At 40.7% G+C, this 21,253-nt stretch overlaps 1 protein-coding gene across 1 annotated transcript in view; it reads left to right on the top strand.

Moving 5' to 3' along the window:
* Window positions 1–21,253, top strand: part of Adgrv1 (adhesion G protein-coupled receptor V1) — a 530,822-nt gene that overhangs the window by 131,075 nt on the left and 378,494 nt on the right. Inside the window, 10 exon segments of the mRNA XM_050152479.1 lie at window positions 2,297–2,472; window positions 2,987–3,111; window positions 4,960–5,117; window positions 5,212–5,358; window positions 5,662–5,769; window positions 7,306–7,570; window positions 9,960–10,082; window positions 15,373–15,595; window positions 15,887–16,091; window positions 20,303–20,449. Coding sequence (XP_050008436.1) covers window positions 2,297–2,472; window positions 2,987–3,111; window positions 4,960–5,117; window positions 5,212–5,358; window positions 5,662–5,769; window positions 7,306–7,570; window positions 9,960–10,082; window positions 15,373–15,595; window positions 15,887–16,091; window positions 20,303–20,449 — 1,677 coding nt within the window.

Below are 21,253 nucleotides of genomic sequence, written 5' to 3'. Positions count from 1 at the left end.
AAAATGTGTGGTTCACAGCCGGGGGCGGTGGTGGCGCACGCCTTTAATCCCAGCACTCGGGAGGCAGAGGCAGGCGGATCTCTGTGAGTACGAGGCCAGCCTGATCTACAAGAGCTAGTTCCAGGACCGGCACCAAAGCTACAGAGAAACCCTGTCTTGAACTCCCCCCCCCTCCCGAAAAATAAAATGTGTGGTTCACATTTTAAAAATTAAACCCATAAATGGTATTCTTCCTTATCTTAGCTTAGAACGTAAGCTAAAGGAAACTCCCATCCTTGTCTGTTTGCCGCATTTTAGTGAACAGACATAACTTTTTGCTCTGGACTACAGATGATACAGAAGTCGGAGCAGTTGAGAACAATGCTGGATTTGAAATTAGTTATGAATGCAATCTATACTCAAAAACAAAACAAAACTCATATACCTTCCAACCTTCTTTTTCTGTAAATACTAACATTTTATGGTTTGGGGTACTCAATTTTATTAAAAAATCTTCTTTAGATTTATTTTATTTTATTTTATTTTATTTTTGAGACATGGTTTCTCTGTGGTTTTGGAGTCTGTCCTGGAACTAGCTCTTGTAGACCAGGCTGGTCTCGAACTCACAGAGATACGCCTGCCTCTGCCTCCCGGATTTATTTTATTTTTATGTGTCTGGGTGTTCGCCTATATATATGTGTGTGTACCACATGTGTACCTGAAGGGAGGCATTTGATCTTTTGGAAATAAAATTACAGATGGTTATGAGATGCCATGCTGAGAATTGAACCCACGTCCTCTGGAAGAGCAGCCAATGCTGCTCTTACCCACTTGGGCCATCTCTCTACCCCCTTAACTTTGAATTTTTAGGTACAGTTAAAAATACTTGATTACATTAAATTACACATTTGAGAGCCAAACACAGCACTACATGAGTATACCGACAGTGATTTCATATTAGAGTTCACCTGCTAACTGAAGGGGTCTCTGTCTTCTGTGCTGTAGGTTGGACTCAGGGTCTTTTGACTGCTGGCTAACTCAGCTACATCCTCAGTCCTTTTGTGTTCCTGTCAACTTCAGCATTGTTTTCCAAGTTCAGTATTTTTATGTTCTTGAAAATCTAAAATCTTTGATTGTTTAGAGATCACCCCAATTTTAAAATGCTGTAAAAGTTTAAAGCCTAAGAGCTTTGTGAATTTGCTGTGACTTTTTTTCACATTTTCTACTTTTAGAAAGCATTCTTTCGTATTTCAAATGATATCTTATTTTTACCTTTCCTTATATCTCTTTTTATAACTTTAAGTTACTTTGATATGTTCAGTAGATATACTAACTGGTAGAACAAATTAAACAAATTTTGAACAAACCTAACCATTTCCCGTGTTTTAATTTTAAAATGTAAGCTGTATGGTATGCAGCCGCTAAGCAAGGGGTAAATGACTTTAAAGATACATGTGTTCACGTATAACCACCACTCAAAGAAGTTTAAATAATGGCCATCCAGAAGCTCTGTCTCTGTCCTTTGCTCTTTCCAAAGAATGCAGCTTTCTAACTTTTCAAGTTAAGAGTCCCTTTGCCTGGTCATTTGCTCTGTGTAGATGGGATCGTGCTGTAGTTATGTTGATGTTTTCCACAGGGCACTGTGGGAGCACATGATTGCTCCCTGTCCATAGCTGGTTCTTTCCCATTACTGTGCTGGTTCCACTGCTGAGATTCCAGAGCATTTGACTAGTTCTAGTCTGTACCCACTCTGCTTGTCCTTGCTTCTTGACAGCCATTTACAGATTGGGGTGAGGTTAATGAAATTATGTAGACTGGATAGGACAAAAGGTCACAGAAATCAGCTCATGCATCTAACATTGTAGTCAGTTTTTGATTTGTTTTGAAAATTTAAGAAAGATTTATGTTTATTTTAAAATTATGCATATGTATTGCTCTGTATGTGTCTGTGGGCCAGACGAGGGCATCCAATTTTCTGGATCTAGGGTTATGGGCAGCTATGGACTCCCTGATGTGGGTGCTGGGATTAAGTTTGGGTATTCTGGAGTACACAGCAGGAACTCTGGCACCATCTCTCCATCCCCAATCACTGTCATTGCCATCAACTGTTGCTTTTCAGACACTTTAGGGCAGCAGATCACAGGGTTGAAAATCTTCAAGGAAGTAACTTGAAGCAATTGGAGTCATCAAAAGAATCAAATGTAAATAGAAGTCATGTTTTAAAACAAATGTTGTCAAAATGTTTAGTAAATTTTCCACATGTTTGTTTCGAAAAGAGTGATATCCTAGTAACTTTATTTTTTCATTTTGCTTCCAGGCCCTGCACATCTCTGCCATATTAGACACGGAACCAGAAATGGATGAGCATTTTGTCTGCACCCTGTTTAACCCAACTGGAGGTGCTAGACTAGGGACCCATGTTCAAACCCTGATAACAATTCTGCAAAACCAGGCCCCTTTGGGGCTATTTAGTATTGCTGCCATTGAGAATAGGTATGAGCTGTTTATAACACATTGCCATTTTGAAGCAAAATAGGCACCACTCGAACAGAGGTGATTTAGAAGAAAACTAATATCTGGGTAATTTTTAAATGTCTGGGAGTGGACAAATACTTTCATTTCATAAAATAATTAAGGGATCTAACTTTATTAATAGGCTAAACATTACTTACTTCATGTATTTCTCATCAGATAACTGAGTTATGTGAGAAGAGATTTCAGAATGGCAACATTGTTTGACTATATATTGCAGTGTGACAGATGTTTAATCATTGTTATGATAAGACCATTGGAGTGTTACATTTGTATTTTTTATTTAAAAATATCCATCAGTGAATATTTTGGAATACTAGAGTCTAGTCTCTACAGTGCATAAATTTGTGGGTCTCATTAAGGGTGTACAAACTTTACTGAGTACTAATCTGGCAGTGTATATGTATGTTGAATATTTAAATATTTAATATTTATACTTTTTCTGCTCTCCAAAATCCATTTGTTTCTCTTTTAGTGCCACCTCTATAGATGTTGAAGAATCCAACAGGAGTGTATACCTCAATGTCTCACGTATGAATGGCCTTGACTTGCCTGTGAGTGTGCAGTGGGAGACAGTGTCTGAAACAGCTTTTGGCATGAGTACGTTTAGCTTTATTTCCATGAACTGTATATTACTGGTCTATTGCCAACAGAACAGAACTTGATTCTCTTATTGTATCCACAATATTTATTGTGCATTTCATCTTGCAAAGCTTAGAATTTAGACATCGCTAGAAATAAATATAGGAAATAAAAATAAATTTGCATTGCAAATGATAATAATGCTTTAAAGGGGAAATTGGAAGTAGTAAATGTGAGGGCTGAAGAGAGGGATCCATAGTTAAGAGTATTTAATTCTTTTCTAAAGGATCTGGGTTTTGTTCCTAGCACCCATGTTAGGAAGCTCACAACTGCCTGTAACTCCAGATTCAGGGGATTTGAACCCTCTTCTGGCCTCTATGGGTACCCATACATGGCATATATTCATACAAACACACATATGCACATAAAATAAAAATACTAGCTGAGTACTTTCAAAGAGAATCAATGTTTGAATGAAGACTGACTGATGAATGGAGACTGGATACAAGGAACTGGACAGGAAGAATTTGGAGACAGTAGTGACAGGCTGCTAAGACTGGAGACTTTAGTTAGAAGCTGACATCTAAGAGAAGATATCAGATGACAGTGAAAGAGAAGTAAGAGAGAATATTGCTCTTCATTAGTTAGGTTAGGCTAGGTCATTAAGGAACTTGAAAAATAGTTCTTGGATGCTAATGTTCATCCTAGGTTTACTGAAAAGATATGAACAAAAATGGTGTGGTATGACCATACTTATAGATTTTATAGATATTGCCTTAATGTCATGGAGGGAATTGTTTGTATAGAAGGGAAGAAAGGATGCAGACTAATGACCAGGGAGTGTAGTAGGAGGCCACTTGTTCATTTCTTGGCTGCCCAGACTCCCAAAATAATCATGCGTAAACTATTTATTTGCAGTACTCTTTGATCAATAGCTTAAATAATGATTCCTCATTAATTAGGGGTTTTAAAATACAAAATTGTAGCAATTTTATAAAACCTTGAAGTGATTTGACGTGAGTCTGCAAAGATTTCCTGAAGTCTGTTTCTAAAGTAGAACCCAAGAAACCATTGGATGAGCAGACATTTAGAAATGTGAGATTAAGTTTGGTAGTACCATTAGCATGTTTGTGTAAGACATATTTATCATTTTCAAATTTCAGCTGTCCTTTGACAGTTTTTGAGAGAAGTTATTTTAGCATGTTTCTCTTTAAAATATTTACTTAGCATTTAGTTTTGAATGCACTTGGAAAAGATTGTAGGATGTAGATCAAATATCACTACTTTAAAAAGTTATTTTTAGATACTGTTTTCAAGCTTTCAAGTGTCTATTCACTTGAACATGCAGTGTGTTTGCGTGCATGCGCGTGCACACACACAGGCCCACACTCACATAGGCATATAGGCACAGAGCACAGAGACACACATGCACACAGGCACATAGGCTCACAGGCACACAGGTACACATGCACACACACACACACATCAGCACACATGCACACATACATAGGCACACATGCACATAGGCACACATGCACACACATGGACACACATACAAGCACAAAGGCACATAGGCATACATGCACACACATGGACACAGATGCACACAGGCACACATACATAAAGGCACAGATGCACACAGATGCACACACACACAGCACATAGGCACACATGCACACACATACACACACCCACACACCAGCACAAAGGTACACATGCACACAGACACACATTCACATAGGCTCACAGAATCACCATCATTTTCTTTCTGATATGCTCACTAGTTTCTTTACATAATATGTCAAATGAGATAAGGTTCAGGTGTGATTATATACCCATAAGTAATGATTTATCTTATTGTTTTAGGGGGAGTGGACGTTGTCTTTTCTGTATTTCAAAGCTTGTTTGACCAAACTGCATCTGGCTGGTGTTTCTTTACTGTCGAAGATTCAGTGTATGGTGTAATGTTAAAAAAATCATCCTTAGCTGTTTACCGATGGCAAGGGACTTTTATTCCAGTTGAGGTAAACATCACTTTTTGCTTTATGGTACACAAAATAAAATGGATGCAAAAATTTTGATATAGCATTAATTGTTAATATCATTTGTACTTCCTAGGATTTCAATATACAAAGTCCTAAAACTTGTGAGGCCTTTAATATTGGTGTTTCTCCCTACCTTGTCATTACTCACGGGGAGAGAAATGGAGAAAAGCCTTCAATTAATAGTGTGTACACACTCACTTCTGGACTCAAATTATTCCTGGTAAAACATTTTTAATTTTTCTGTAGATTCTTTACTTAAGTGCAATTCAAATTCATAAGATTAATGAAATGGAAGGTGAAATATGTTCTACTTTAAAGTAAAAATGAACTATTTTGCAATTGATACACATTGTAGCAAATATCTTAACTCAAGGCTGTTTTTGGCTTCCGGTTAGACTTAGGAATGCGTAACCTACAAATTAAACACATTCTCAGATCTTAAGGTGGTACTAATGCCTGCTGCTATTGCTTCCCGTTGCTCCATTACTAAAGACCTTTAATGTTTATTCCCGCTCATCTGCAGGTCCAGACAATCATCATTTCTGGAAGCTGTCAAGTACGACATTTCACCTCAGGCAGTCAAGATTATTTCATCATTGCAAGTCAAAGAAATGATTCTGAGTTAACTCAGGTGTGATTCTCCTGATGTGAAATTTCCCTCTTCTAAAGCATGCTAATAAAATCTGTTCCTCTATGGTCTGTAGGATTTGTATAACAGAAGCCATAATTTGGTGGTGGTAGCGTGGAATCATACTGATTGGGCATAGTTTTTGAAGACCAGGGTTAAAACAGTAGATTTTCTTGAGGAAATAGAGCAAATCTAATAATAGTACTAGCATTTGACTGGAGTCTGATTGAGTTGGGAATCACCGCTCAACAGGTGTCACTAAAGCTCCTGACTCACATTGCGAGTGGGCATTCGGGTCCCGCCACCCATCTCACACTGCTCTGGCACTGACATCTTGTCATCTCAGTGCTTGCCTGGTGTTTCTTTGTCACTCAGGCTTCCGTACATGCTTGTTAGCTCTTTGTTTCCAGCCGGGGCTCTCCTGCAATGCAGTCGACTAGAAGGAAGCTTACTCCTTCCCACAGCACTCGAAATCCAGCCGCATTCTCCTTCCCATCACTGTGGGGCATGACTGTGGTAGCTTGGCCTCCACACCCATGCCCTTCTTGCCTTCACAGGCTCTCATCATTTTCCCTTTCCCTCTCATAGGGATTATTTCAGTGAGCATCATATTCAAACCCTGCCCTGTTTAAAGAGAAAACTCTCCTCCCTAATACTTTCTTTCTCTCTCTGTGATGTGAAGAAATCTCCCCTTCCTTGGCTTGAGTTCCACTGTCAACTTGACAGAATCAAGATAAGGTTGGCCTTTGGGTGAGACTGTGAGGAATTATCTAGATTAGGTCACCTTCCGTCCAGCAGCACCGTTCCACAGGCTGCAATTCTGGAGGAAACAGAAAAGGAAAAGGTGCCATGAGCATCATTTCTGTCTGCTAGCTGTGGATGAAGTGTGACCCGCGGCTCCAGTTCCCTGCCGCGTTCCCCACTGTGGGGGGGCTCTACCCTAGAACTTTGAGCTGTGATCAACTCCTCCTGCCCTGCAGGTGCTTCTCTCTAGTGCTTTATCATAACAACAAGATAACTAATTAATATGGCCTCTCATGCATGCCGATGGTGACTGAGCTGTGGGTTTTCTGGGATTGTGTGTGTCCTTGAGGTGACTGCACTTGGCAGTCCACATACCTCAGACTTAAAACATCTTTTTTCTAATTCTCTAATTGGATGTCTCTGTATTCTGTTGTTTGAAATCTGGTGAAGACATCAAGGCATCAAGGATTTTGTATTTTAAACTTAGTTCACTTTTCTTCTAATTTTTTTTCGACTGCCATAACCTCTCTCTATTTTTTTATATTGATCTCTTAAATAACTTTGCTTTTATTCATTGTGGGTGCATGCACGTGCGCGCGAGCGCACATACACACACACACACAGAAAAGAGGGATGGAGAAAGAAATGGGGGGTGGCTCGGTTTTATTGCATTTTTATTATCACTAAACTCCTAACTAAACAGAAGGTCAGGAGTGTGGGCCTATGACCCTCTTAAATTGCCGCAGGTGCTGAATTCTGGGTCGTCAGAGCTTTGTGTTTGGACTTTTCCTGCAGGTCTTCCGATGGAATGGAAGCATCTTTGTCTTACATCAGAGGTTGCCTGTCCAAGGTGTCCTGGGCATGGCCATGTTCAGCAGAGGAGGCTCTCTCTTCTTAGCCGTTTCGCAGGCTAACGTCCAACGAAATGCCCTTTTATTCACGTGGTCTGGCAGTCAGTTTACTAACTTTGAAGACGTGCCGGTCAGCGGGATTACACAAGTGGAGGCTTTGGCTTCAGGCGATGATGTTTACTTAGTTTTTGCCAAAAATACCTTTTTAGGTGAGGAAATATGGTGCTTGTAATCTATCTACAGTTACAACTGAAACCATATAGCTTATGCTGTCTGTTTTATGTAAGATGTTATCTTTTGATGAGTAGTAGACTTTTCTTGATTGAAAGCAGTAAAGTCAGTTAGAAATAGATTTTACCAAAAAGACTTTATACCTGTGACCGTGTGCTGTTCTGAGCCACTGTACTCTTTGAATTTGTGATAGTGTGCTATTCTGAACCACCTAGACTTCATACCTGTGATTGTGTGCTGTTCTGAGCCACCATAGGTTTTGTACCTGTGACCGTGTGCTGTTCTGAACCACTGTAGACTTTATACCTGTGACCATGTGCTATTCTGAACCACTGTACTCTTTGAACTTTGTGATCGTGTACTGTTCTGAACCACTGTAGGCTTTGTACCTGTGACCCTGTGCTGTGCTGAACCACCTAGACTTTATACCTGTGACCATGTGCTGTTCTGAATCACCTAGACTTCATACCTGTGATTGTGTGCTGTTCTGAACCACTGTACTCTTTGAATTTGTGATAGTGTGCTGTTCTGAACCACCTAGACTTTGGACCTATGATCGTGTGCTGTTCTGAACCACCATTTTAAACTTAAATTCCTATAAGATGAGGAGTAGATGGGTAATGTAAAAAAGTGTATAAAGATTTTATAGTCAGTCTTCCAAAAGTTATAATTTTATATGACTGTGCTTGGAGTGTCATGGGAAATACATAGAACAGATAGTGTCTAGTGACTTTTTATAAACTGATTCAGAATACAATCTGCATAAGAGTACACATTTCATCCCTTTCTTTCTTGTGGTGTGTCTCAGTGTGTGTGCTTCATGTGACAGAACACGTCTCCTGCTGTGTCTTAGTGTGTGTGTGCTTCATGTGACAGAGCATGTCTCCTGGTGTGTCTTAGTGTGTGTGTGCTTCATGTGACAGAGCATGTCTCCTGGTGTGTCTTAGTGTGTGTGTGTGTGTGCTTCATGTGACAGAACATGTCTCCTGGTGTGTCTTGGCGCATATGTGCTTTATGTGACAGAATATGTCTCTCTGTGTGTCTCAGTGTGTGTGTGTGTGTGTGCTTCATGTGACAGAGCATGTCTCCTCTTTGTGTCTCAGTGTGTATGTACCGATATTTTATTTGTATTTTAATAAAAAAAGCTTGTCTGAAGTTCAGAGAGTAAAATAGCTGCCCTGGTCAGTCTTACACACCAGGCAGTGGTGACACAATTTTAATCCCAGTAGTCACACTAGTTTGCCATGGAAACCAGACAGTAGTGGTCCATGCCTTTAATCCCAGCACTAGAGAGGAATTCAAGATGGGGGAGACAACTCTGAGACACAGTCTCATTCTGAGATTCCTGGAGGCAGGATCACCATTTCAGACTGAGGTAGAGGTAAGAGCCTGTGGTTGGCTGTTTTCTTTTCTGACCTTCAGGTTGAACCCCAGTTTCTGTCTCTGGGTTTTTAAAAACTGTGCAACAAGTGTATGTGTGCTTCATGTGACAGAACATGTCTTCTGGTGTGTCTTGTGTGTGTGTGTGTGTGTGTGTATTCTTCATGTGGCAGAATAAGTGTCCTGATGTGTCTTAATATGTGAGTGTATGATTCCTGTGACAGAATATGTCTCCTGGTGTGTCTGAGTGTTTGTGTGTGTGTGTGTGTGTGTGTACTTCATGTGACAGAAGATGCTTCCTGGTGTGTATGGGTATGTGTATGCTGCATGTGGCAGANTGTGTGTGTGTGTGTGTGTGTGTGTGTGTGTGTGTGTGTGTATGTGTGCTTCAGTGACAGAATATGCTTCCTGGTGTGTCTTAGTGTGTATATGCTTAACATGATAAAAACAGAAAGGGCTTGCAGTGTTCTCTGCCAAATTGAATTCTTAAAATAGATATATTCTATGGTAAATTTTCTTTGAGTTTTGGTGTAGGAGGGTCTTCTTTCTATGTATTGCTTTCATTGGTTAAATAAAGAGACTGCCTTGGCCTTTTGATAGGACAGTAGCTTAGATAGGAAGAGTGGACAGAACAGAATGCTGGGAGAAAGAAAGCAGAGTCAGGCAGACGCCATGGCTCTCTGCCCAAGATGGATGCTGGTTATACTCATGCTGGTAAGCTACAGTTAAGTGGCGATACAGATTATTAGAAATGGGTTAAAAAATATGTAAGAGTTAGCCAATAAGAGGTTAGAACTAATGGGCCAGGCAGTGTTAAATGAATACAGTTTCTGTGTAATTATTTCGGGTAAAGCTAGCTGGGAGCCAGGTGGCGGGAAGTGGCTGGCTGCTCCTTTTACAACAGAATTTAATGCTTTATTATAGTTCTATTGTGTAATTTTGTCATTTTCTTTGTACAGCTTGTTGCTTTTTATTTCTTAATCATAGGGAATCAGAATTCAGTTGACATTTTCACCTGGGAGACAGGGCAGTCATCTTTCAGATATTTCCAGTCTTTGGACTTTGCTACTGTTAACAGGATCCATTCCTTCACACCAGCTTCGGGAATAGGTAAGAACTTTCCAATTACTAGTCCAGCTTAAACACGGTGTGGGAACGTGTATTGACTCCATTCTAATTGACTTTAGATAGAATGGCATGTTCTCAGAGGCTACTTTATTTTATTTTATTTTTTAAATATTTATTTATTTATTATGTATACAATATTCTGTCTGTGTGTATGTCTGCAGGCCAGAAGAGGGCACCAGACGTCATTACAAATGGTTGTGAGCCACCATGTGGTTGCTGGGAATTGAACTCAGAACCTTTGGAAGAGCAGACAATGCTCTTAACCACTGAGCCATCTCTCCAGCCCCCTCAGAGGCTACTTTACTAGGAATATAATATCAGATCTTTATAACAATCTATCCAGATGTCCAGAGTTTCAAAAAGACTGATGTTTTCTGATTTATTAATTTTATTTTATGTTGTGTGTGTGTGTTTTATATGTTTTACCTGCTTGTGTGTGTGCGCTTGTTGCCTATGAAGGTCAGAAAAGGGCATCCTGTCTTTGGGTCTCTGTTGCTGTGTGAACGTATATGTGGCATGTATGTGCAGGTGTGTATACTTGTGTGTGTGCACGCATGTGTGTACAAACTGAATGAGGATGTATGTTGTCCTGTTCTCTTACTCCACTTGAGAATGAGCTTCTCACTGAGCCTGAAGCTTGGTTGGCAGTCAACAAGCCCCAGAGATATAACTGTCTCCACTTTCCACAGAGCTCGGCTATGGGAGTGCAGGTGTGTGTGCAATCATGCCTGGCTTTATGTGGATGCTAAGATCAGAACCCAGGACCTCATTTGGGCAGCAAGTGTTCCTAGCCCGAGTTATTTATTTAACCCCTTGTAAGAAAACAATTCTCACAAAAGCACTTCTCAGAAGAATGGCATATTTATTTAATGTCTGGCTTATTAGATAATATCTAGGTAACCTTTAATTTGTTTACTTGTTTTTTTCTCTCTCTGTATTTAAGTATGAGTGAAACAGAAGCATGGTCTAAACTTACCGTGTACCGTGTACCATGGGATGCTCTGAGGCATATGTGACATCATCGTTTTAGTAAGCTTTAGGGCCTATCACTTCACCATTTCTGTTTGTGTATATGTGATGAAAACTCAAGATTTAGTCTTCTAGCATTTTGTGAGTTTTCAAGTCATTATTAGTAGTACCGTTACCACCCTGTACAGCGAGCTCTCCAGAAATTATCAACAGCTGAAGATCTAGTCTGTGATCAACCTCCTTCCATTTTCTGCAATGGAAGACCCTGGCAACCACTATTGCACTTATATTTTTATTTAAAGATTTATTTACATAACTCTGCTTGCCTCTGAGCTCACTTTGTAGACAAGGCTGGCCGTGAACTCAGAGTCCTGCCTTTACCTAAGAGCTGGGATTAAAGGTGTGTACCACAATGCTTGTATATTTTATGTGTATAATTGGGATTAATTCTCAGTACATTTTGACAATGTAGTTTTTGAAATCTGAAACATTCTTGCCCTTCATATTTCATATAAAGGGTCCTAGCCTGTAGGAGGGGAATTAGTGTCATCTGTCTTTCTGCATCTGGATTCCCATGGCTGCATCTGCATTCATTCTGTCATAGTATAGCCAGCCACATAGACCCTGGAAACAGGAGTGAAGGGAAGCAGTCAAACAACCTCTCTGGTTTCCTGTAGAAACAGTTTGGACCTCACAGGCTATCTAAGTGTCTCAGAACTCTTAGCTCCTGGCTCGTACTCTGAGCATGAATAAGGCAGAGAAGTCTTCAAAGGTGTTTCAGAGGCACATGCTGATCAAAGCCCTTCTCTGACGGTGTCATGTAGCTTTTGTGTGAGAATTATGAATGATATGTGTTACAACTCCCTAGTCCAACTGAAGGAAGGTCCTGAGCTAGGAGGGACTATAGATACCTGACAGTTTTATGGACAGGAGATCTAACAATGAGCATTCATGAGGATTTCTGACTACTCAAATGTGGGCAGCAAAACTCCCACACTTTGGCAATTATGAGGCTATTAGTATTGAAATTAAGAAAGACTGTAGGAAGAATTCATTTATTGGAAGCAAGCACCAGCGGTTTTAGGTGGCTGTGGTTTATGGCAATGGTAACACTTTGAGGTGATTAGAGGTGTGGAGGGGAATCGGGGGATCAGACATGTAGATTTCAGAGACTCTTATGCTTGGGAGACAGGCGAAACTGTGCAGTTAAGACATCCAGAGGAAAGGATAGGAGGCTGGGAGGATTAGCACAAACTTCACGAGTCTGCTTCTGCTTCTTTTCTTAATGGACATTTAGTTCTTTCTTTCTCTGTCAGGCTCTGTATCTCTGTCAGGCTCTGTATCTTTAGGCAGGGTCACAGCAAGCTCCTCTACCATTGAGCTTGAATGAGAGGTTTTCCCTGGTTTTGTTTAGTCTTTTAGCCAAGATCTCTTAATAAGACAGAAAAAACCATAATTTCCTTTGTTTCCATGTTTCTTCCTCCTGGACTCTGCATTCCTGATATACCCTCTAATTTTCACTTGGTCTATTGTATGCCTATGTAAGTGTAAGCCTCCACACTTGTCTCACTGTACCCTCAGACCTGAACCATCCTTGCTCTGCTCACACAGATGTGGACATGCATTGTCATGCTATCCTGTGGTGTACAAGAACACTAGCTTTCTTATTCATTCAACAATTGATTTACTGAATAGAATATGTATCTTTCGTTATGTTTGTTCCATTTTTTTTCTACCTATCCTTTAATTTGGGGCCTTGAATGTCTGTTTTTCTTGTACCTCAAATGTTTTCAAATGCATGGACTGTCTACTTAAGTCCGTTATTGGTATTCACAATGGTTGCCTAATGAGTGTTTTTAAGGAAGAAGTGTACTACATGGATGGGCTGTTAATTGAAGTTATAGAATTCCTTTTAAAGATTTTCTTACAAAAATATAATAGGCACACTTTCCAAAAGAATTCAGGGAAAATTCTGCCAGAGGTTTTATGAAGAGCCCATTGTGAGGTCTCTGTTTCTTTTGTTTCTGTGACTTGAAGTGGTAGGCACATGAAAAGACTGTAGGAAATTACTGAGAATAGCTATTATAAATCCCTGAAAGCTGAAAGTATGCATTAAAGAATGTTCAAAGGATTTCTTATTTTGTATATGTCAAATATTTTATTAAAATTGTTAAATTGGAGCCAGGGGCATAGGTTCACATATTTGCTCTGTGGTTAGTTCAATGACTGATTTCTGAAAATGGAAGAGGGAAAATGAACAGGACGAATATTTCAAGAATATACAAGCTTGCTGCTTTCTTCCTTTTTTTGAGGGGGGCTTCTTCATTGGTTCATAGATATTTAAAGGTGGTAATCACAGTGGCAGAGCCTGTGGGAACAAGGCCAGCTCAAATCACGTCTTGCAAAATGTAGTGTGTAGTAGGATAAAGAGGTATGTGTATGTGTGCACGCATGTGTGACAAATAGGATTGTAACTATAACAGATAACTTCCAGGAAATAACTTGACCTATCTACAAAGCTCTCTTCAATAATCACGGGATTAGGAATTATCAGTTAAATAGGAGGCAAAGAGTTGAACTGAAGATGAACTCCAGGCAAAGCATTCAAAGCCTACAAGGAGGCCAGGTAGTGGAGTGAGCATGTACTTCTGGAAACAACCGGAAAGAGCCCTATGTAATCCAAACACGAGCAGTGAGGGAACAGTGGCAGGAAGCATGAACAAAGAAATATTAAGTCAATTAAATGGAGCAATTGAAGGATTGCAATATTTATCCAAAGACTTAGAGTGTCTTTTGTGGGTAGGGATGGAGGGAAGGAGAGAAGAATAAAAGGGAGTCAGAGAAACAGAGAGACATAGAGATAACTCAGTTCTCTTTGTTCACTACTTTAAAAGGGAAGGTTTTTAAATGTCATGGTAGAGTTTGTTATTTTTGGAACATCTATAATTTTACAAAACTTTGTGCAAAATATTTGCTGTTTAAAGATTCTAATAAATTAACATTTTCCCAATCTTTGCCTTTATGCAACTGTTAGTAACATGCAACAGTACCTAAATAAGTTAATCTAATTAAAGATTTAACAGTAGTGAAATAGTAATGACCAGGAGTTTTGATGTGTAAGAGCCAGGCTGTTAGGTTTCCCACTGTAATCATTGGCTAACATATGAGAAGGTTGTCAGCCTTTCCGAATTCATGTTATTTTAATGCTGACTCAGTCTTGTTTCCCAGCCTTCTGCCCTGGAAGGCTTCAGTCAGCACTAGAATTTGAATATTTCTCTATGGTTCCCAGCCCCACTCCATCTATGTCTGAAGAGTGGTTATTGTCATATGTAGCATTTGAAACCACCTCTTTCCTAGCCCGTGTAGCTGTAAACGCACCATCGCTGTGAATTAACTGAAGTCTGAGTACTGGTAGCATCAAAAGTGCCCCAGCAGAGTGTGTCCACGGTGTCAGAAGTTCGTTCGTATTCTTTGGATTGATTAAGTATCTTGAATAATTTGCCAAGTGGAAAATATGTATTTTGCTTCTACTTAATATTGAAAACTTCAAATGTTAAACAATAAGAAAACCTCAATCTACAGGAATTATTAATAGTTAAGAACACATATACAGATTAGAGCTCCTATATTGGAATTAGAAACTTGTGTTGGTGAGATGCTTAGTGAGTAAAGCTGTTGCCACCAGGCCACCAGTCTGAGTTTTATCCGAGAACCCACGTGGTGGAAAGGAGCCAGCTCCTGAGAGCTTTGCTCTGAGCTCCACACGCCCCTGGCATGCACACGCCACCCACTGTGGTATAGACAAAGTAAATAGTGGAAAATTTAAACAACTGCGAACGTGAATACTGTGCCATGTGCCACGCTTCGACTATGGAACAGGACGAGTTCGAGCTCTTGTTCATATCTGCTCCAGCTGTGATTATAAATGTGTGTGGTGGCGAATAGACGAGAAAAGAGGAAAGTGAAATATTCGGGGGCGGCATAAGGAGGGTTTTGTGCTTTGAAATGTTACTTTCATATAAGTTTAGATATGGACACAAATGATTCCAAATCCATTTTCATTTTATCCGCCAGTAACTTTTATTTTTGTGAACAGATGTGTGCACTTTGTCAAGCTGAATTGGTCAATGCACAGCACTTAGCAATTTCATATATCTTGTTTCAAAAATGGAAACATATTTGCTTTAGTCTAGAAATCAGTCGGGAGCTTCGAGAGTTGGAAAGGTTTAGCTTTGGAGCCACGAAGAGAGCCTGCGTGGGCAGAGAAGGCTTCAGTCCTGTTCCTTTTCTTTCCTTCTTCCAGTCCACATACTTCTCACTGGCCAAAATCAGTCTGCTCTTTACTGCTGGAATTCGGAGCAGAACGAGTTCTCCTTTGTTCTGGAAGCACCTGCTGCTCATGATGCAGCTTTTGTTACAGTGAAGTCGCTTAATTCAAGCAAAACTTTAATTGCTTTAGTGGGAGCTTCTCACTCGCACTTCTACGAGCTGACTTACATCTCCAGCCAGTCTGACTTTATTCCTAGGTAGGTTCAATGCCTTTAATCTAACCACAGCTTGGTATGGCACCGGATTTCTCCATCTCATTGATTGAGTTACTGCTTTACATAAAATCTAAGAGCTATTAATAAGCTGGAAATCTGCTCGTTATCCATACTTTTAGTATCTAGTCTACCAAGTTAATCAGTATTATATAAATATTTTGTATGAAAACTTTGCTTCTGAAATGTTTGGATGCTTGTAAGACTCAGTGTGATAAGAGTTATGTCGCTCATTGGTCATCACTGACTTCTTTTTACGTGGCCTTCGTATGCTAGTTTAGGTGAACTGATGTTTGAACCTGGCGACAGAGAGGCAATCGTAGCAGTAAACATCCTTGACGACACAGTTCCGGAAGAAGAAGAATCCTTCAGAGTCCAACTGAAGAATCCGAAAGGAGGAGCAGAGATTGGCGCCAGTGGTTACGTGAGAGTCACTGTCCTCTCGAATGATTATGCCTACGGAGTTATAGCATTCGCCCAGGTAGAGTGACTGAAGACTACACTGACAAATTGGTGTCAATCAGCTGTCAGGGCGTGAGTGACGCTTGACCTGTTTTCAGTCTTTTCCCTCCCTTGCCTCAGTCGCACTCCTTATCCTGTCTTCTAAGGTGAATTCTGATGTTGCAGTTTCTAGACTTAGACACCGGATTCCGGAATACCGCGTCCCCACTGTTCTTGCTTATTTAGTTGTCTTGAATATAATACATTACTTTTTGGTCTTTTCCCAGTATTTTGCTCAGGTACCATTGTATAGAAAAACAAACTTTTGAGTCAGAGGGTAATGGTGAAACAGATCTAGATACACTCCATCGTGTGTATACCATGCATGCTACATACGAATGTGACATCAGATGGGGTTAGTGGGGGGCTTCTAACTGTACAGACATTGTGCACATGTAGATGCCTTTGCCTCGTTTTCTCAAGGAAGGAACTTTAAAAATCATGTTCTCCATTTACATGGGCTTTATATTTCTTTCCCAATGAGAAGAAAGACATTCATATTGTGTTACTTATTAGTGTCTTCAGCATACATTCAGATGTATTGAGTTGTCATACTAGCAGAGCTGCCGTATTTTCTCCAAAATCTCCCATATAAGAGGAAGGTCTAATTCAGATGGCTTTAACCACTAGGAACACAGCAACAACAAAGGTGAACTTGGAGCTGATGGGTTGGTTGCCTCTGTGTCACCATGGCTCAGACTGGGCCAGCGCACCTCTCCATGTGTCATTGGACAGCCAAGTCCTCATTCTGCTCCTGTGATTGTTACAGTGCTGTTTCCTATTCAAGTCCAGTTCGTGACAGAGAGACGCTTTCAAGGCCCTATGACTCAGCTTCAGTGACTCACTAGGAATGCCCACAGTACTGGGTGTCCAGTCTTGTGCCTCTGTGTGTGTGCACACACACATATTATGTATATGTATTATATATATTATATAGTATATACATATGCTATATACAATTACATTAATTCCATCATATATTACACATATATGCTATATATAATATATTATGTGTGCACTATATGCACATATATGATATATAAACAAATATTTATGTATACACACATATGTATGTATAAACACAAAAACACACACACAGGAAATACTCATGAGTAAAACCCAGAAGAAACCAGGGGTAAGATTCTAAGAGCTGTTTAGCTATGGAGTTACAAAGAATGTATCGAGCCAAATTTCCCTAGCACTGAATTGTGTTGTTGTAACACTTACAGAATTTGACCATTAAGAGAATCTTAGTACAGGTTCAAAGTCAGGGTTCTCATTGCAATCTGGTCATGTGGTCCTCCTCTGCCTCACACTCGCCAACACTTTAGATTGCAGAGGAACACAAATGCCAGCATTACCGTAGACTGTATTATTTATAGAAACTGTTTGTACAGAGGAACTACTTACCACATCAGGGAATGGAAAGGACCTCTTGGAAACCAAATTCTTAGATACCAGCTGATAGTCAGCCTCTCACCCGCCAGACCTGCTGTGTTAGTACCGGCACTAGCCTCTCAGTGACAGTGAACTTAGCCTTTGGGGGATGGAACACAAGGTGGTGTTGAGAAAGGGGCATGACTGTCCAGTCCGTGACGTGTTGTTGAAAAGGATCATGCTAGCTATGGTATCGTGAAATACTCTAAGTGTAAACTGACATTGTTCTGAAGCCACTGTGACAATTCAGTAGTTATCACATGATGAATTTGTGGAAAGCATGAGTTTACCCTTCACTTCCTTAGGGACAACTGTAGGAAAAACTGGTTGAGAGGATGAGGGTTGTGCATGAATTGTCCTTATCTGCCTGTAGGGGGCAGATCACACTGTTGCCCAAAATATCCATTGGAATAAAGGGAAAAGCAGACAACGGATGAATAGAATGTGCCACAAGTATAGGAAAAGTTTTAGTTTTGTTTTCTAGTAAACACATATATTAAGAGAGAGAAAAAAAGGAAAGCCAGCTTAAGTAGTGTGCCTTATTTAATCCCGTAGAGCCAGAATGCTGTAATTTCAACATGCATAAAAGACCATTGCTGAATACCTAACATTTTCTGAGCTGTTTGTGTTTCAACTGCAGTATACATTTTACATTTAGAGACCATCTAATCACGAGCATTCAGTGGTCACATGTGGACAGGGGGTCCCACGTAGTACAGGGCAACTTTTAAGATTTGAACTGTGTGTTTGGGGAGGTCCCTCTGTCCAAGATGCTCACATTTCCCCTAACTTCTTCAGGTCCCTCCCCAAATGACACCGTAGCAGAAAGGGCTTGTGTGGTTGACCACTGGTGCCCACCATCTGAGCCTTCATGTCCTGCTTTTTTTTCTTAAGAACACTTAGAGCTGGATCATTTATCTGTTTCTTTTCATTAAAGTTGAAAAGTACATGAGCCAGCATCTGCTCTATCTACAGCAAGAGAAGGAGCTGGAGCCTGCTCCTGTGCAGGGGTGAAGACAGCACTCACAGGGCTTCCTGGTGCTACTGAAATATGTGAAGGGCAAGGCTGGGGATAATGAGCTGAGAACCTGAGGGGGGACAGACTCCACAGCCTCTTCCCACCCTCCCACCCTCCCTCCACAGCCTCTTCCCACCCTCCCACCCTCCCTCCACAGCCTCTTCCCACCCTCCCACCCTCCCTCCACAGCCTCTTCCCACCCCCACAGCCTCTCTTCAGGTAGCTGGTCTAGATACAGGAAACCCCTGTGGTTTCATCCTTGCCTATGGGCAGGATTGGGAGTTCCTGCGAGCCCTTCAGTAGAATTTCTCAGCAGAGCCACTCAGTGCAGTTCGCCTGTGTCTGGACAGCCGCCGTTTGGATGTGGCAGAGTAGGATTTCTGGCACATCTTCTGGCCGTCTGGAGGCCTCCTCTTACTAGCCATCGTTAATGAAGAGCATGAAGCCAGGGAAGGCTTATCTTCTCTGAACAAATTATGTGCATATTTTAAAATCTGATGTTTTGTGAATTATTTTATCACCTTGAACACAATTTTGTTACTTTGAAATGTGTAACATAACACTGAATGAAACATAACAGCTGTATGAAATTTCCTTGGGTTGGCTCTTTTCAAATTAACATTTCTATAAGCATTTTGGAGGGGTCTCTTCAGATGGCCATTGTTAAAAGTACATGGGAACTCCTACAGGAAAGATTTTTAAAAAGCATCTTTATTCTCAACATGGTTGCCTTATTGAGAAATCGAGGATGCTTTGGGGAGGGATTTGTGTCCAACTGCATGTCACTAGCTATGAACGTGGCTGAACGCAAAACCACAACTTACTGAAAACATTATGGGAGAATTTTAGCCAACACAGTTGTACGATTCTTAAGCATGGACTGTGTGGGTGATAAGTTCATGTCATGGTGCCTAGTAGCTGGACATGTATGAAAGTATTCTTTCTGAGGAAAAGTTCTGTAAAAAGCTAGCGTGAGGTGCTGCAAGTGTTTGGCAGAATGATAGTCACGGAGTGGCAAACATTAGGATCCAAGCAAAGAACCAAAGCTAGGAAGGACAGGTGGAAAGAAAGGAAGCAAGACAGCACACAGAGGGATTTTTTTTCAGGTATGAAAAACAGTTGCATAGACCACTAGCTAAGGAGAGGAGAGGCACCAGAAGACACAGGCCAGCTAACTGAATAATTCACAGGATGTGATTTAAGTGTTAGACACATTAACAAGTGATCAGAGAAGAGTGTCTCAGTTCTCTGAATGTTGTTGACCTTGGGTGGTGTACTGGAGACTTCTAGGCCTAAGTCTTAATATGCTAGTCGGAGAGGGAGACCCTGAGGGCCTTTCCCCAGAGGCAGAAGGTTTTCCTGCTATTCCAGCTTTTTTTTTTTTTTAACAAACCTTTCAGTGCTATGTGTATCATTTTAAAAAGAAATATATGCTGGGTATAAGAGTAATATCTGCCCATTGAGCAAAATATGTCAGGAAGACAAACATAAAAACACTGCAAAGATGACTGGTGTCCTGTGACTTGAGGTTATTTATGTACTTACTGTGGAGACAGTCGCGCTGTACTTTGGGTCTTCCTGCCTCCTGGGCAGGACACCTTACAGCAGGACACTGTCCACAACTGTTGTTCCCCCACATTTCATGTTGAACTTGGCAAATATGTAGCAATGCAAAACAAGGAAGAGGTTGCTTTGCTGTTTCAAGGAACCCTTGTGCCTTTCCATGTGTCTTTCAGAATTCCTTGCATAAGCAAGTGGAGGAAATGGAGCGAGACAGCCTGGTAACCTTGAATGTTGAACGTTTAAAAGGAACACACGGTCGCATAGCTGTAGCATGGGAAGCAGCTGGAAGCATCAGTGATGTATTTCCTACCTCAGGAGTGGTATGTAATCTATAGAACAATTGAAGACACTAATAAATCATGGTTATCATTCACTGATGCTTGTCACCATATAAACACTGGATTCTTGCTTAATCACCACAGAGTGGGATACAATTTAAGGCTAGTTTTTTTCCTATAAAAGAAAAGCTATCTGTACATAAAATGAACCCTTTTGAGGTTCAGTACATGAGTTAAACAAATTACATTGCAGTATCTGAAAGACAAGTGAGCCACACTGAGAAGGAAATGTGTGAAGACACAGGAAAAGGCAGAAACAGTACTTAGTGGACAAGTCTGTGGGAAGTCTTTGGGAAGTAGGTGGAAGAAACGGCCCATGAAAGCTGTGGACACAAGCAGTTTCTGTTGCTGTGAGCAGACCTTGAGGTGAGAGCCCTGGGCAGGAAGCTTATGTGAATTAGTCATCTGCAGGTGAGGAAGGCAGGCCCATGTGGACGAAGTATGGGCCATGAGGGTCCCTTCTGTGTCATAAAGGGAAGCAGAGCACGTGAGAGATAAGAAGGAAAACCTGGTGCATATCATCAGCCTGGATCAGACTTCCGGGTGTCTAACAGGTGGTTTATTTACAATATGTTTAAGCCCAGTGTAATTTGGAAAAAACTGTTTCCTGATGTAATACAATCCCCATTGCACACGGAAGCATAATTTCATTGAAACTCAACTAGGTGTTATTTCCTCCAAGAAGATGGGTTCTAGAGATGTGTTGGCTCTGCTAACTTAGAGGCCTACCGGTTCCAGTCCTACAGATAGCATAAGAGCATTTGGACTGCTCCTGATCAGGAGCAG

Source organism: Alexandromys fortis, unplaced genomic scaffold (genome assembly GCF_014885135.2).
Source record: "Alexandromys fortis isolate MF-2015 unplaced genomic scaffold, M_Fortis_MF-2015_v1.1 scaffold_47, whole genome shotgun sequence".
NCBI classification, from domain to species: domain Eukaryota; kingdom Metazoa; phylum Chordata; class Mammalia; order Rodentia; family Cricetidae; genus Alexandromys; species Alexandromys fortis.
Note: the sequence above shows the minus strand (reverse complement) of the source record. Positions and strands in the feature narration are given on the sequence as shown.